Raw genomic sequence first — 17598 nt, 5'->3', positions numbered from 1 at the left:
TCCATCAACTGAGCTTCACAGATGTTTTCCTTTACTGTATGCAATGAGTTCAGATATGTTCATAAAGCAATTTCCAAATGCCCCCGGTGTTGTAATTCATCCCAAATATTCATACTTAGTAACTTGGGGTAAAAAAAATGAGGGTAGAAGTGTGAAAATTCACAGTCAATTTGTGTTGTTGTAAAACTCATCTCAGGAGAGAGCTGTGTGTGTTTCTTCTGGATTCGGCTTATGTGTCTTTTCAGGCTGTTGTTTCTACATTGCACACAAAACAAAAGTCAAATAAACAAATGTTGATATTATTGGAAAACTGCCACATTGGATGTGCCTCGCTCACACTGTATTATTGTAAAAACAAAGGACTTAACTACTGCAAACATTGATATTCTCTTTATTAATGGCTATTAATATAATGGAATGCAGGTACAAGGGGCATTATTTTGTATGCAAAGCTATTAATAATGCTGTGTTTACACCTCTCGCTAAACCAAAAAAAAACAGTTTTTGCCACTGTATCATTAATTAAGGGACAGATTTTCTAAACAGGGTAAATTAGCACAATCCCATAAAAGCACAGATGGTAGTGGAAAGTTCTGTGTGTGATCTACTGATTGCGTGCATATTAAAGGACACAGACACAGCCGGATCATTTCCATAATGACCAACGCTATTTACCAAGAGCAGCGCAAATTAGCTTATGGGTTTATGACATGCTTCTTTTGGGCGGTAAATAATGGTGCAAATAACAGTAAATTGATGAGCGCAAGCCGCAGTAGATCAGTTTGCATGATTCATTTAAATACTTTCCTCCCGTAAATATCTCTGTCCATGCCTTTTCAGCGCTTCTTTTTCACTGCGTGTCTTTAGTAAGTCCTGACAGTTGTTTTTTTAACACCAAAAGAGAGTTTGCTGGTGCAAGCTGTAAATCTGGCCCTAAGACTTCTGTATGTAAATAACGTCTGTTATAACTGGATAACCTCTGCGGGAACATTTTGTTTTCAACATTTGGGTTCCCAAAGTCAAAATCACATTCATATTTTACATGGTGACATTGATTTTTAGCCTTTCATGACAGACTTATGAGCTCTGACAAACAGTGGCGATGTACTGTGTATACTACTGTTCAAACGTTTGGGGTGAGTAATTTTTTTTAAAATAAATTAATAATTTTATTCAGCAAGTATGCATTAAATTGATCAAAAGTGACTGTAAATAATTATATAATGTTACAAAAGTTATCTGTTTAAACAAAAGCTGCTCTTTTGAACTGTCAATTCATCAAAGAATCCTGAAAAAAAAAGATCATGATTTCTTCTACAAAAATATTAAGCAGCTGAACTGGTTTCAGCGGTGATAAAAAATGGTGGGGGGTAACGCATTACAATTAACGTGAGTTACATATTCAGATAACTTTTTTTATCAAATAAGTAAAGCAGAAAACGTTTTCACATGTGTTGACTGACAGCTCTCCTGTCCGCATGCTGAGACAAATCAGGAGTGAGATGCAGTGTTGTGTGCGCTGTGTGAACATGATGGTATGTCGTTCTTTTGCACAAAAACAGATTCAGTATTCCTCAGAATAATAAAAAAAAACTCTCAAATGCAAAATCTCCTCTCATTATTTTATTGCTGAAGTAAGAGTGTTGAACTTTCTTCTCCTGCGTCATTTCACTTTTGGTGTGAAAAGGGCCTTTAGATTTGCCAAAAACAGAACTTTATATATATACATACATATATAAAGTATAAAGTATAAAGTATAAAGTAAAGTATATATATTTATATATATATATATATATATATATATATATATATATATATATATATATACTTTACTTTATACTTTATACTTTACGCATTACTTTGCATAGAAATTACTATTAAATAAGTTCATTTTTACTGGGAGTAATGCAATATAATGCATTACTTTTAAAAGTAATTTTCCCCAACACTGGTGATAATGATAAGAATTTTTTCTTGAGCATCAAATCATCATATTAGAGGATCATGTGAAACTGAAGACTGGAGTAATGATGCCTAAAATTCAGCATTGATCACAGGAATAAATCAGATTTTAAAATAAAGTTATTTTAAATTTCAATAATATTTCGCATTGTTACTGTTTTATTTTTAAATTATATTTTAAATTATTTTTATTTTTATTTTACTGCTGTATTTTTAAACAAATAAATGCAGCCTTGGTGAGCATAAGAGACTTGTTTCAGAAATATTAAACAATTTCACTGACTTCAAACCTCTGAACTGTATTTATGCGTATATGGAAGCCACTAGTAAAATTGTAAGCCATGTTGGAAAAACAGCACGACTCATAATCTAGAAGAGAAATCCTCATATCATGGACCTGCTGGATTTTTTTTTTTTTTAGCCAGTTAACAAGCAACCTAGCAACGCCTTAGCAATCACTCACCTTCTGGCTTGCTTAGTTGGGGACATTTAATATTCAACAATATTATAGATCTGCCTTAAAGGTGGATGATGATGAAATTGTTTTTTTGTATTATTTTCATGTTATCACTGTGAAGCTGCTTTGATACAATCTGTATTGTAAAAAGCGCTATATAAATAAAGATGACTTGACTTGACTTGACAACACCTCAGCAGAATGACAATGAGTATTTCGGGGCTATGTGCCATTTACACTTTCCTCAGAAAAAGTTCAAATTGCTACTAAATGCGGTCGTGTACAAACTAGACACATTTGAATTAAATGCACACTTTTTGTCATCTTAAATAGGAATTGCTGAATTGATTTGTTTAACAAAGTGATGTTAAATACATTGTGCAGTATTAATCTGACAGTACAAAGACGAGACAAAGATCACTGTACACTTAAGCCCTGCCTCTATCCACATAATTCCCCTGAGATGAATAATCCATAATAGTCCGGATGACAGATCATGAGTCTCAGTGTCATGAGAAGGGCCCGAGACAATCTGACTCCGTCTGAATAAGCGTAAGGGATTTGTTTTGGCTCAGCCATTATTGGTATCCAGTGAGACATATGCAGCTTTTGTTATTCGGACATCTGCTTATCAGACATATGATATCCAAGAACTGACTGATGAAGATGAAGAGATGAGACACAAACACCTCTAGACACTTTCAGGATACATTCTAATGAAGTGATGGATTCATGTGTCATTTGTCTTATGTATGTATGTGTGTGTGTATGATCAAATCAGGAATGCAGGATATATTATGGATTTTTAGTGCTGCTAACCCTAAATAAATCCCTAATGAATTTTAAAGCAGCAATATATCACTCAGTGTGGTGAAAACAGTCTGCTAGTTCTCATGCTTTCTATTGTAATAACGTTAGACAACTGTATGGATTACTTTATGTACAGAAATCGAAGAAAATAAACCGAACAGGAAAAATAAAGATTCACTTCATCAATCAAAGAAGTCACAGAAAGAAGATAATACTCATACAGAATTTTACTGTAATATTAACCAAAAATTAACCGGGAATAGCCAAGATCCTGATCTCAAAGTTTATATTAACATTTTTATTTGTATCTTAAGAGTACTGTCACGGATTCAACCAACACGCCATCAGCACCAGGAGAGGTTATTTGATTGAAAATATACATAAAAAACAGTAATAATGTGAAATATTATTATAATTTAAAATAACTGTTTTCTGTTTGAAAATATTTAAAGTGTACGATATTTCTGTAATGCAAAGCATAATTTTTCCAGTCTTCCAGTCTAAAATGTTAATTTAGAAAATTCAGCTTTGCCATCAATAAATTATAATATATCAAAATAGTTATAAATTGTAATAATATTTCATAATATCACTGTGCTACTTATTATTACTATTTGTGATCAAATAAATGCAGACTTATTGATCACAAGAGACTTGTTAATATATGGAAATTTCACTTCAGATTAATTTTTTACTGTAGATCCACACATTGAATGTAAGTACACATTACACAACAATTCAATAGGAATAATTGCCATTCGGTTTATAGTTTCTATTGTTTTGTGGTGCAAACTGGCCCATTCATGTTGTCTCTCCTGCTCACATTCACACCTCTCCGGTCGTGATATGCCTCTACTTTTTATTATTTTGTCTTTATTATATTTACTGACGACTGTCTTTAGTCCTTCATATCTTTATTCACACTTCACCTTCTTTGACTTTGGATCAAATGCCCTTCTTAAAATATTTTTTTTAAAGTAGTCTTTGGATTAGTCGGAAATCGGGATGCCTTTGTCCATATAAGAGATATCCTAGAATGCCATAAGTTTTATGACTTTATCCCCTGGTTTCACAGACAAGGCTTAAGCCTATAGTTCCAGACTAAACTGCATGTTTGAGCTGTCTTACCTGAAAGCAACATGCACTGACATATCTTCAAATATGTCAGTGCCATTGTTTTGTCTCAAGATTCACACCAGTAATGTTTTTTTCTAGGGAATGTTTATAAAAGCTACTTAAATGTCCTAATTAAACTAACGCCTAATCCTGGCTTAATCTAAGCCCTGTTTGTGAAACCAGCCCTAAGAGTCTTAGTTGTGGACTTTCTTTCGAATATCACTCCTCTATATACTGTAGCAATTTGAAGTAAACATATGACAATCCATCAATATTTCTCCAAATATGCAGTATGCACACTTTTGACCTAAAATTTCATATTAAAGAATATTAAATACATACTCCTGACAGAAATGAAGAGATTACTGTCACTGTAAGTTTTCTCAGCTTCTGATTTTATAAAGTGCTTTTATATAAGAACTCCTAGTGATAAGAAAACCGGCCCTGGTCTGTTTATTAATAATGTATCCTAGATTGTTAAGACAAATGGCTGAGCAGCTTATACAGTAGATGGAAAATATGAAAATAGTCCAATAAAGATTCTTCCCTTTCCTTCCCATTCTTACTCTCCTGTAAACAACGTACATAATGTGACATGTGTGTCTGTAGCTGGACTGCTGTGTGTTTGGTGTTCACCATTGAGCCCGTTGACAGCTTCCTGTCTCCGGGCTTTATAATGTCTTAACTGTGTGTTTAATGAAGGATTGAAGCCCTCTGGAGCTGTAAACGTGTTCTTGTTCTCCAGTCACAGCAGGTGAATACACATGTAATCATCTCATGTTAATTAGCCGACCTCTCGTTAAAGCATCTTACCTTATGTCTGACAGTGAGGAACAGTGAGGAACAGTGAGGAACAGTGTGGACTGGGGTGAACATGCTCATGTCTCAGCAGCCAGTGGGCCACTATTCCTCTGTTTTTGGCGATGTTAGGTGATAATCCGTGATAACTGCTGCTTCTGACGGGGTTTGTGCTGAGTGTAACGGGGTGATGGCGGGATAACCGGCTGCATTCGTTCTACAGATATGCAATTTTACATCTGAGGTAAATGTTATATCACCACAAGAGTAATTAATTATTTCATTAATTTAGTTGATTTTCTTTTGAGGTAGCTTATGCAGTGTGGTCTGGCATTTCTGTTGGGATATTGTCTATTTAAGTTCCTTATTTTGTATGCCAGAAGGCTTTAAACAGCAAATACTGTAAATGGACACTATATTGCCAAAAGTATTGGGACACCCCTCCACATCATTGAATCCAATCACTTCCATGGCCATAGTGTCAGGATAAAAAGAGGACCCAATAGCGAAGGCATATACAGAAACAAGTTTAATTGAAAAGGGAACAAAAGCAGTCTGCCATCAGGCGGAAGCCGTTAACTTGGCTGGCGAAACATAACGTCAGAGGTCCCCGAGCTGGGTAGCAGCGGTCAGCGAATATAACACAGTCTTAGACCAGTAGTTGCAGATTGGCAGGCAGCGGTGAGGTTGGAGATCACGAACAGCAGGATGGCTGGGCAGAAAACAGTCTAAACAAACAGGCAGACAGGACAAGACAAGGTTTCTCCAGACGTGGATCTAGAGCCGCGTTTCCACCAAAATTACCCGGAACAATTTGTCCCAGGAACTTTTTCCCCAGGAACTTTTTTTGCCCCAGACTGGTTGCTTTCTGCGTTTACACCGCGGTCTAAAGTACCGGGAAGATTATAAACTGCGCGCGACGGCTCCTCCCAGTCTGCGACGGACAGTTAATCAGTTTTGAGCGCCACATTTATAATAAGTATGGAGGAGATTCAAACTGTGCTGCAGTTGTTTGTGATGTATTGCGGACATTGACCGTGAGATGGCTGGGACGAACGCGCAGAAAATGTCCTGTTACACAAATACGCGTAATAAAGCCTGAACCTCGTCGTCGGTCCAGTGTTTTTTTATAATTAAATTCCATATTTGCAGACAGACAACTCTTAATGCATGAAGCCACGAACCGCAATAATTTTTAAAAATGCCGGTTAAAATAGAATGCTGCGTGGAGTCCTCCAGTCAATATGCGGCGTGAACACAACCAATCAGCACATTCAGCGCACAAGTCCCGCCCCCGAAAGTTCCTGAACTTTGAAAAAGTACTACCTCGCCAGCAGGGACTTTCTGAGGGGGAAATATTTACCTGGAACTTCATTTAGACCCTGGTTCCTGCGGTGTAAACACACCGAGTACCACCCCAAAGTTCCTAGTTCCTGGGGAAAGTTCCCGCGGTGGAAACGCGGCTTAGCTGAGTAGAAGGTAGCTGCTAATAGTACAGGAACGAGCCTTGACAAACCACCAACAATCTGGCAAAGAAGCAGGAAGAACGGTAGCTAGAAGTAGCCGGCAAAATCAGACTAAAGAGAAAACAGGTGTGGTGACAATCAGCGCGAGCGATCAGAGAGAGATCAACCCTGGTTCACGACACAGTTGTATAAAATCAAGCACCTAGGCATGCAGACTGCTTCTACAAACAGTTCAGTGAAGTCAAGTGTGGTACCGTGATAGGTTGGCACCTGTGCATGAAGTCCATTCGTGAAATTTCCTCACTACTAAATATTCCACGGTCAACTGTTAGTGGGATTATAACAAAGTGCAAGCAATTGGGAACAACAGCAACTCAGCCCTGAAGTGGTAGGCCACGTAAAATCACAGAGCGGGGTCAGCGCATGCTGAGGCGCACAGTGCACAGAAGTCACCAACTTTCTGCCGCGTCAATAGCTAAAAACCTCCAAACTTTTTGTGGCCTGGGCATTCCATGGCCAAGCTGCTGCATCCAAGCCTTACCTCACCAAGTGCAATGCAAAGCGTCAGATGTAAAGCACGCTGCCAGTGACCTGTAGAACGTGTTCTCTGGAGTGACGAATCACGCTTCTCTGTCTGGAAATCTGGTGGACGAGTCTGGGTTTGCCGGTTGCCAGGAGAAAAGTACAGTGCTATGCATAAGTTTAGACACCCATGCTAAAGTTGACTAAAAAGAGGAATAAAAAATCATCTTTTGGAAATTGAACCTAATGCCTTCATTTAAAAAAATAGGAAAAATCCAACCTTTAACGACACCAATTTTCTTTGTTAGTGAATAATGTATCGTAAATAAATAAATAGTCTTTCTTAAAATACAGGGTGCATAAGTTTGGACACCTCTATGTTAAATTCCCATAGAGGCAGGCAGATTTTTATTTTTAAAGGCCAGTTACTTCATGGATCCAGGACACTATGCATCCTGATAAAGTTCCCTTGGCCTTTGGAATTAAAATAGCCCCACATCATCACATAGCCTTCACCATACCTAGAGATTGGCATGGAGTACTTTTCATAAGATCATCTCTCAATGCAAATCAAACCAGCTATTAGGCTAACTGAAATAAAACCATGCCAATCTCTTGACTTGGCCTTATTTGACATGCCATTAAGGAACAAGCGAATGTGAGAGGACGCTCTGATTGGTTCTATTTCACGTTACGCCCAAACCACACCTATGAATAATGAAGCTACTTCAGACCAACACATTTTAGATTTGCGTCGACCGCAAGAGTCATTTATCCCGCCGGTATAATAGCAACAGCGCCCGGGATCCGCCCACAAAGTTACTTGCGTTTCGCGTTTGATACTTGTGTTTCAGATCGTTAAAATAGGGCCCAATATGTGTATGAATTAGTTGGTCGGAGCTGTTACAATCCCAAAATTATCTGTATTCGGATAAAACCGTAAGTGGGCTTTGGCCGGAAGTTCATAACATTTTGCAAAGAAGAAACTACTTCTAACCACAGGTCCAGAGCCATCGTTGCATCCACACAACTTTGTGATGCTGTTTGCGTTTGTCTTGAACTATGCTGATACTAGTTGACTAATAATGCTTTCGGGAAACACACCCCAGGATGATGACCCTAACTTTGCAACATGTACAATGTTATTGAACAGAATTGAATCAACAATGAACTGACTTGAGCAGAATAATGATGCTATTGTCTTCTGTAGAGCTGCTTTACAGATGAAATCGAATTGGTTTCATAATTGATGTATTTTACAACAGTAAGACGGTTATTTTCTTGTTTATTAACGCAAAGCTCCTTTGAAACAATCTATATTATATACAGTGCGATATAAATAAATACATTCGTCAATATCTCGATCTCAACCTTCATTTGAAATGAACATTGATTGATTGAGCTTTGCCATGTTTTCAGAACACTTACACGAATGCAGATAAACTCCTGGAAGCAGCAGAGCAGTTGGCCCAGACGGGCGAGTGTGACCCTGAGGAGATCTACAAGGCAGCGCGACACCTGGAGGTCAGGATCCAGGACTTCGTGAGGAGAGTGGAGCAAAGAAAACTACTGCTGGACATGTCCGTCTCCTTCCACACGCACACTAAAGAGGTAAGACTGCTCAGTCTCACACACATACAGTACCAGGTGCACTGCAGAGGAATGCTGCGAGGTTGTTTCTGAGCAGTGCCAGATGTGCTAGAAGAACATGCTGTTTACCTCTCCAGCTGCCAATCTGACACTTGTGTGAAAAGCTAAATGCTTTTGCCATTACGTAACTCATTACATGTTTAAGGCCCATTGCTGCAGCAGTCAATCGCAGTGATTATTAGTGATTTATTACGCAGTAATGTGACATAACGCTACATCCATCACCTCATGCACCCTGCGTTTGAGAAGGACAGAGAGAGTAAATATGTTGGAGGGTTAAGTGGCACAATCCATCTCTCTGGGGCTGTGTGGTGCTGTGCTCGTCTAATGGAGCTTTACCATGAGCTATAGTTTTGTTGATGTATGGGGATTGTAGGAATGTGGTTCTCTTACGTAGAGTTCTCTCGTACTGCGTCGAAGAACGCTACGGGAAAGATATTTCTTTGTCGAGATTGAAGCCAAAAATTAATCCTTAATTTTGTAATATTGTAAAACGCTTTTCTGAAGCATACAACCTAGGCGGAGCAATACAGCTCACCCATTGGCTGCTCTGCCAGAAAAGCACAGCCTATGCGAGGCCAGGACGCTGACCAATGAGGGCGCTTCGCGCCCTTCTGCGTCACCTCCCGCCCAAACAGGCGTGGCCTAGGCCTATAAATACGAGCATAGCTGTCTAACACGCCGATTTTCTTAAATTCAACGAAGCTGCACGCATCGCTGGATTGATTCGAGCCGCCACAGCCGTTTGGATACAAGCACCTCAGCAGGACGAGCCCTTACCTGAAGCCGCTGGTCATCGCCGCCTTCAGCCGCCGTTCCCTGCTGCGCTTCTCCGGCGTGGATATATCCTTTCAGTTTTGTGTGTGTTTTTGTGTGTGTGTTCGCCTACCGCGTCACACGCTTTTTCCTCACAAAAGAGCACGAGTGTCTTTCTAAAGATGTCTCGCTTTTCCTGCGGCTCCTGCCGAGCCGCGCTCATCGACGGGGACCACCACGAATTATGTGTTTCCTGCTTGGGCGAGGAACATGCAGCTATCGCTCTCGGTGATGGCGGCTGCCATCACTGCGACATGATGCCAATCGCGACTCTGCGGACTCGCCTTGCATCTTTCGCCGAAGCTGCTCAACCGCCCCCTGTAGCGCCGCGCCGTAAAAAGCGCCGTGCTCAGCGGGTCCCGGAACCTCCCTCCACGAGGAGCTCGCCGCCGCCGCCGCTAGCTCCTCTCAACATTTCGCTTGAGTCGCTCACCGACGGACAACAGCCGCAGCACGCCGCTTTGTCCGTTATGGAAGACGACCAGCAAGCTGTATCAGAGGGAGATGATGATTGCTGTTCGCTTCTCGCTTCGGAGAGCGAGGGTTGGGCGAGCTCCGTGGACCTCCCCTCCCCCGCTGTTCGAGAGCGCAGAGGAGGGAAGATCAGCATCGAGGCAGAACTGATGCGTCTGCTCACACAGGCCGTGTCGAGCCTCGGCCTCGATTGGTTGACGCCCGAACAACCTGCACTCAACCGGCTGGATGGACGCTTCCTCTCTGGAGACCGCGCTGCGCCCCCCTCCAGACACGCACCGTTTCTTCCTGAGCTTCACGAAGAGGTAGCGAAATCGTGGAAGGCGCCATTTTCAGCCAGAGTACGTACTTCTGCCTCGCCAGCATTCTCCGTAGTGGACGGTGCTCGAGACAGAGGCTACCACGCTCTCCCTCCGGTCGAGGAGGCGGTAGCGACTCACCTTTGCCCACCCTCTGCTGGACGGCGGGCTAAGGGAGTCCTACCATCCAAAGCTTGCCGCACGTCGTCAGCTCTGAACGGTCGCGTGTATTCCGCCGCCGGACAAGCTGCATCGGCGCTGCACACCATGGCGGTGCTCCAAATCCACCAGGCCAACCTCCTCTGCAAGCTAGACGAGGAAGGCCCGGGCGCGATCAGTGTTCCGGACTTGCGTAGCGCCACAGACTTAGCTCTTCGCGCTACAAAGTCCGCCGCACACGCCATCGGCAGGATTATGGCCACAGCTACTGTTTCCGAGAGACATTTATGGCTGACTCTCTCTGAAATGGCGGAATCCGAGCGCTCTGCGTTTCTCGACGCCCCCATTTCACCGGCTGGCCTCTTCGGATCCTCCGTGAAGGACTTCGCGGACCGATTCGCCGAGGTACAGAAAACTTCGCAGGCCATGAGACATTTCCTGCCAAAGCGCTCCAGTTCCGCAACAGGCCGCCCTAAACAGCCGCCTGCCCGAACTCAGCAGCGCCCCGCGCCCGCCGCACCGGCCCAGCAGCAACAGGCCCGAGAGAGACCACGGTCTCGCTCCGCCGGACGCCGCCCGCCACCGCGTGGTCCTCGGCCCAAGATTTCAATCAAGCCCGAGGCCTCGGCGCCATCCTAGCCCTGCTAGGAAAAAGACGGTGTTCGGGTCCCGCTGCGGCCGGACTTCCACCAAAGATTCCCGCTTGTACAGCCCTAAGTTCCGCGTTTGTACCAGTGTACTCAGCAGCCAACAAACCGGCCGTAAAGCCCGTTTGCCAGCACACAAACGCCGTTTTCACGGCGACCCAGATAAATCTAAAAAAGAGTTTAATTTCTGGTGTTCCGGCCAAGGCCGATGGTGTAATGTGTGTAACTGCAATGCCCACCCAGTGCCCATTCATTCACACAAGCACAGCCCCGTTCAACACAGGGTTTGCACACATAAAATCGGCTCACACCGATTGTGCTTTACGTGTAGTGAGCGTGCCCACTGTCCAGTGCCCACAACCACTACACACTGCACGTTCCGCGGTTTCTGTAAAAACGAAACTAACGAACGGTCAGTCAGTACACAAACACAGTGTCCCCGGTGTTATAAATGTGCCCGCCACCAAGCGCCCACGTTTATTCACAAACATAACGAGCCCCGTAGGGCTCGCCCCGCGTGCTCTCTCTCAACTCAGAGAGTCGAGCGCGCGCGGGACGCATACTGTGTTAAACATGTCCCCCGCCTCAGACGCCACGGCGTCCATGTCACAGCACATGGTTGCTCTCGTGTCGCCGCCATTTCGCGACCAGAGCCCAGATTACATTCAACCCCTAGTCACACGTGCAGATGCATGGGAAGGACTACCCGGGGTTTCAGAATGGGTGCTAGAGACTATAAAAAGAGGCTATTCGCTACAGTTTTATCGACGCCCTCCCCGTTTCACGGGAAAAGTCGAAACCACGGTAAAAACAGAAGTAGCACATCTACTTCGAGCCGAAATAGCGAAGCTATTGAGCAAAGGGGCCATAGAGCCTTTATCTCAAGCTCAGAGCGAAGGGGGCCTGTACAGCAGATATTTCCTGGTACCGAAGAAAGACGGGGGTCTCAGACCCATTTTAGATCTAAGGCGTCTGAACAAAACGCTTGCAAAGCGGAAGTTCAGAATGCTCACGACCAGAAGTATCCTCGCGCAAATTCGCCGAGGAGACTGGTTTATGGCAATAGATCTGAAAGACGCGTATTTTCACATACAAATTGCGTCACGTCACAGGCGATTTTTGAGATTCGCCTTCGAGGGCCGGGCATATCAGTACACAGTTCTGCCATTCGGCCTATCCCTAGCACCTCGTACATTTACAGTGTGCATGGACGCGGCGCTGGCACCCCTGAGACTCCGGGGCGTTCGAATTCTGAACTATTTGGACGATTGGCTAATTCTGGCTCAATCGCCGTCAGAACTCGCTCACCACAAGACACTAATACTCGATCACCTCGAGTGCTTAGGTCTGAGAGTCAATTGGGAGAAAAGTTCACTGTTTCCCAGTCAAAGGATCTCCTTTTTAGGACTGGATCTGAACTCACTGTCTATGACAGCACAGCTGTCATCACAGCGCAGGCGAAATACCCTGCAAATGGCGAAATCCTTCCTCAGCGGCCACATAGTGCCACTCAGGAGATTTCAGAAAATGCTGGGCCTCATGGCCTCAGCCTCAACAGTGCTGCAGTTGGGCCTGCTGCGCATGCGCCCACTACAGTTCTGGTTGAGAGCGCGCGTACCGCGCCGAGCATGGTTACACGGTCGTTATCGCCTCAAGGTCACTCAGGAATGCATTTCAGCCCTGACACCATGGAGAGCGTCAGACTGGTACCGGTCAGGTGTAAGCCTGGGGACTTCCTCGAGCCTGAAGGTGGTGTCCACGGACGCGTCCACCTCAGGCTGGGGAGCACTGCTCGACGGCAGTCCGCTCTTTGGCCAGTGGTCAGAGCGAGCCGAACTACCGCACATAAACTGCCTGGAAATGATGGCAGTGGACTTTGCGCTGAGGCGCTTCTGTCCCCGGATAAAAGGACACCACGTCCTGGTCCGCTCGGACAACATGTCGGTAGTAGCCTACATAAACCGCCAGGGTGGCGTGAGATCCCGGAACCTATTCAGGTTAGCGGAACGCATACTGGTGTGGGCCCAGCACAACCTGCGCTCGTTAAGAGCAATGCACGTGCCAGGCCACTTGAACGTAGGCCCGGACAGACTCTCACGGAACAACGTTCCCACGGGAGAGTGGTCCCTACACACACAGACAGTGCGTCTGCTGTGGAAAACGTTCGGCAGAGCGGAAATAGACCTGTTTGCAAACCAGGAAAACGCTCATTGCCCAGAATTCTTTTCGAAGAGCGCGAACGCGCTGGCCAGAGTCTGGCCCCGCCGCCCGCTCTATGCTTTTCCTCCTGTCTCACTCCTGCCTCAAGTGCTGGAGCGTATCAAGGAGAGCGGATGCTCAGTACTGCTAGTTGCTCCATTCTGGACGAATCAGACCTGGTTCCCAGCTTTGATGCGACTGAAAAGTACTGCCCCGTGGCCGATTCCAGTGAGGAGAGACCTCCTCTCACAGGCCAAGGGCTCGATTCTGCATCCTCACCCTGAGCTTTGGTCCCTACACGTATGGGCCATAAACGGGTACCCGCTAACCTCCCAAGAGGAGTGTTAGACACGATCGAACAAGCTAGGGCTCCGTCTACTAGACGGCTCTACGCTTCCAAATGGTCGGTGTTCTCTGGATGGTGTTCAGATCAAGGTCTGTCACCACTTCAGTGTGGAGAACCGGAGATTCTCTCCTTCTTGCAAGAGCTATTGGATAAGGGAAGAACCCCATCCACGCTCAAAGTCTATGTGGCTGCCATATCAGCGTTCGTTAATCCAACGCTTGGCCGTTCACTGGGCAGGAACGACCTGGTGGTCCGCTTCCTGAGAGGCGCCAGGAGGTTAAACCCTCCAAGGCCTCCTTCAGTCCCCGTTTGGGACCTTTCTACAGTGTTGAACGCTATGAAAGGGGCCCCTTTCGAGCCTATTCACTCAGTTGACATGAAACACCTGTCTCTCAAGACCGTGTTTCTTTTGGCTCTCGCTTCAGTGAAGCGTGTGGGAGACTTGCAAGCGCTCTCAGTGAGAGCTTCTTGTATGGAGTTCGGGCCAAACGACTCTATAGTCGTATTGAAACCGAAGCATGGGTACGTGCCTAAGTCCCTCAACACACCGTTCAGGGCTCAGGTCATCTCCCTGTCGGCCCTGCCGGCCTCAGAGGACGGAAATAGCTCCCTTTGCCCGGTCAGGGCATTAAGAGCTTACGTGTCCCGCTCCGCTGTTTTTCGACAGACGGAGCAGCTCTTCGTTTCGTTCAGCGGGCGCTCCAAGGGACGAGCCGCAACGAAACAGAGTCTGTCTCGATGGGTAGTAGACGCCATTGCGCTAGCCTACGCATCTAGAGGCTTGGAATGCCCTTTGGGCATCAGAGCACATTCCACGAGAGGCATGGCCTCTTCATGGGCTTGGTATAGCGGAATCTCGTTACATGATATCTGTATGGCGGCAGGCTGGGCCTCCCCGTCTACATTTATTAGGTTCTATAACCTAGAGGTTCCTGCGTTGCAGGCTAAACTGCTCTCGGTCTAGAAGACTATGTATAAGTGTTCCTGCCCCGCACTGCGGCCCAGGTCACTTCAATGGTAATATGTACAAGTGCTCCTGCCCCGCGCTGCGGCCCAGGTCACTTCAATGTCTAATATGTATAAGTGTTCCTGCCCCGCGCTGCGGCCCAGGTCACTTCAATGTTTAAGCATCACTCACTGACAATGTGTCCCATTAGCATGCTATTACCCTTCATATATATCTATATTTACATATATATGCTATTATGCCTTAAGAGGCACTACTATAAGGGATGATGCTATTTTAGCCGCTCTCCCTATACTTCTTGGGGTAGGCGCTTGTATACCAGGGCGCGCGCGCCCTTAGGTGTCTGTGTCGATCCAAGAACACGCACGGCGGTTTGCATAGGGTTCCCGTAGCGTTCTTCGACGCAGTACGAGAGAACTCTACGTAACTCTCTCTATGGAGACTAAGAACATTTATTTCAAGATGAAAAATTACATGCTTAATGAAAAAAAAGTACATAAAAAAATATTGGGTAACATTATTACAATTTCAAATATCTGTTCTATTTTCATTATGACTTTTCAACGATTAATCGCAATTAATCACATCCAAAATATAAGTTTGTGTGTGTATTGTGTATAATTATTTTGTATAAATACACACACAATGTGTTATTTATATATAAAATATTTTAAATATGTATACAGACAAATATTTCTTAAATATTAAATATTAATCGCAACTAATCGTTGCGAAGCCCTAATTTAAAAATATTTTAAAATGCAATTTTTCCAGTGATAGCAAAGTCCTCTTACCCCAGTCCTTTATAAATCATTCTAATATGCTAATCTGCTGCTGAAGAAATATAATTATTATCAGTCATGCTGCTTAATATTTTTGTGGAAACCATGACACAGTTTCTCTTTTTTAGGCTTTGGTGAATAAGCATTCACGAACAGCAAAAAAAAAAAAATGTGTAACAATGGAAAGACATTTCCTGTTACCTTTGATTTAATGCATATATTACAAGTGTTCATTGATATCAGAAATTACAATCAGCATTCTAGCACACTGATTTGGTGTTCAATAAATATGCATTATGCTTGCACTTTAATAATTTTATCATAGATGTAATGGAGTTCTATTTTATGCTTAATTTAAGTATTTAATATAACTATTATTGACATACAGCATATATATTATTCTTATTATGTTTTTTTGTTTTGTTACTTTTTCAACTTTCTTTAGTGTGTAATGTTGATGTTTGAGCGTGAAAACGGTCTGCAAAGTTGCAAAGCAAAGTCAGTCCAAAGGGAGTTATTCCCATATCAGTAACAGCGTTACTGACAGCCTGGAAAGAGAGAAGCTGTAACAATGGAGAATATAATGGGGGGATGGTTTTTTTTTTTTACTTTCAGGCACAAACATCTATTCTAGTAGACCCAAAAAGAAAGTCAAGACTTTGTAAAAGGGCAAAATATGGCCCCTTTAAGACCTTATTTTTTATTTGTATTTCAAATGGAGTAGTATGTAAATAGAAATATATAAACATAGTGTTTGGTAGTACTTGCATTTTCAATAATGTGTTACTACCATGTAATAAAACAAATAGCTGTAGTTGTGGTAAGTGATACATATGCAAAACTCATAGCTCTTTAATCTGTTAACTGTGTGGATTTTCTTTTTTCTTTTTTGGTTAAATGTGTTACACAGCACATTAGTTTTTTTGTATGTGTGCGTATTTGTGTGTTGAGGCTGGAAAGAGCTACATTATGTGAGCTGAGACTAACATCAGCGGTTCTTGGCAAAAGGAGGTTTTCCTGCAGGCCAAAGTTTTACAATGTTTCACACTGGCCTGGAGAGTTTCTGGAGCGTCCTACTGAAAGAGGCTCCTGCATTCAGAGGTCACCACACAAGCCCTTGAATGAGCTCAGGTTTAGCAGCACTCCAGAAACACTTCATTTCAGGCTGAACACACACACACATATTGAAGAATGAGGAGAATCTAGCCACTGTAAATGGTTTAGACAGAGAACAAACTCAACAGGAAAAATATTCTCAATTCTGCAGTTCAAACTCTCACTCATTAGCCTGGCAAGCCAGACCCACATCAAGATGCACATATCTGCCACATCAAGATGTTGGGTCTGGGAACTCACCATTGGCAGGGCTCGATCTGAGGGGCGGGATAAACGGTCAAATTCCCTCTGAACATAATAGGATAGCGGTACAACCAACCAGCGGACCAACCAACCAGTGGAGCTAGTTGATATATTAAACTTTTGCCATATCCGGTCGGCAAAACTCCGAACACAGCTTCCTTTTTTAAAGAATTTCCATTATGTTAAACTGGCCTGACTAGAGTTTGGTTTTTCCAGCTCGAAAGCCAACGAATAGTTGCTAGGCTGCGTCTAGATTTCTAGGCTACTCACTACTTGCTGTATAATATACCTTGATAGCACACATGCGAATCTGTAATACTTAAAATTGTTTGCTCATCTGCAATCTGCAAACAAATTACTACAACAGACCAGGAATAACCTCAAAACATCGATTCTTTACGCGGCAATATTACGGACGGGTTAAATATCACTGTCGTAATATTTGTCTATATACTATGTAACTGTCAGGTTTATTTCGTATTCAGGGTATGTTCACCCTTGTCATATTTGGTTGGATTAAAACGAACCCCGGTGCGATTGTTCTGTTAGTGCGGATCCTTTGATTAAGTGTGAACACGGCCATCTGATCCCCGGTGTGCACCAAACAAGCGAACCGAGACCGATGCATAGATGGGTTCCAAACAAACTCTAGCGCAGTTCGACTGAAAAATACAGTCAAATGTAGTTTGACTGAAAAATGAACCAACACGGATCAAAGACGTGTAAACAAACCAAAACCAAGACATGATGTCAGAAGATGAGACCCTAA

General features: G+C 43.6%; 1 protein-coding gene across 2 annotated transcripts in view; it reads left to right on the top strand.

Moving 5' to 3' along the window:
- The window catches only part of kalrna (kalirin RhoGEF kinase a), a 277075-nt gene that overhangs the window by 146881 nt on the left and 112596 nt on the right, over positions 1 to 17598 (top strand). For both annotated transcript variants that reach the window (XM_079619850.1, XM_079619849.1), the window contains exon 11: positions 8551 to 8742. In XM_079619850.1, coding sequence (XP_079475976.1) covers positions 8551 to 8742 — 192 coding nt within the window. The remainder of the gene's footprint in view (positions 1 to 8550; positions 8743 to 17598) is intronic.

This window comes from Phoxinus phoxinus, assembly GCF_949152265.1.
Source record: "Phoxinus phoxinus genome assembly, chromosome: 7".
Taxonomy (NCBI): domain Eukaryota; kingdom Metazoa; phylum Chordata; class Actinopteri; order Cypriniformes; family Leuciscidae; genus Phoxinus; species Phoxinus phoxinus.
Note: the sequence above shows the minus strand (reverse complement) of the source record. Positions and strands in the feature narration are given on the sequence as shown.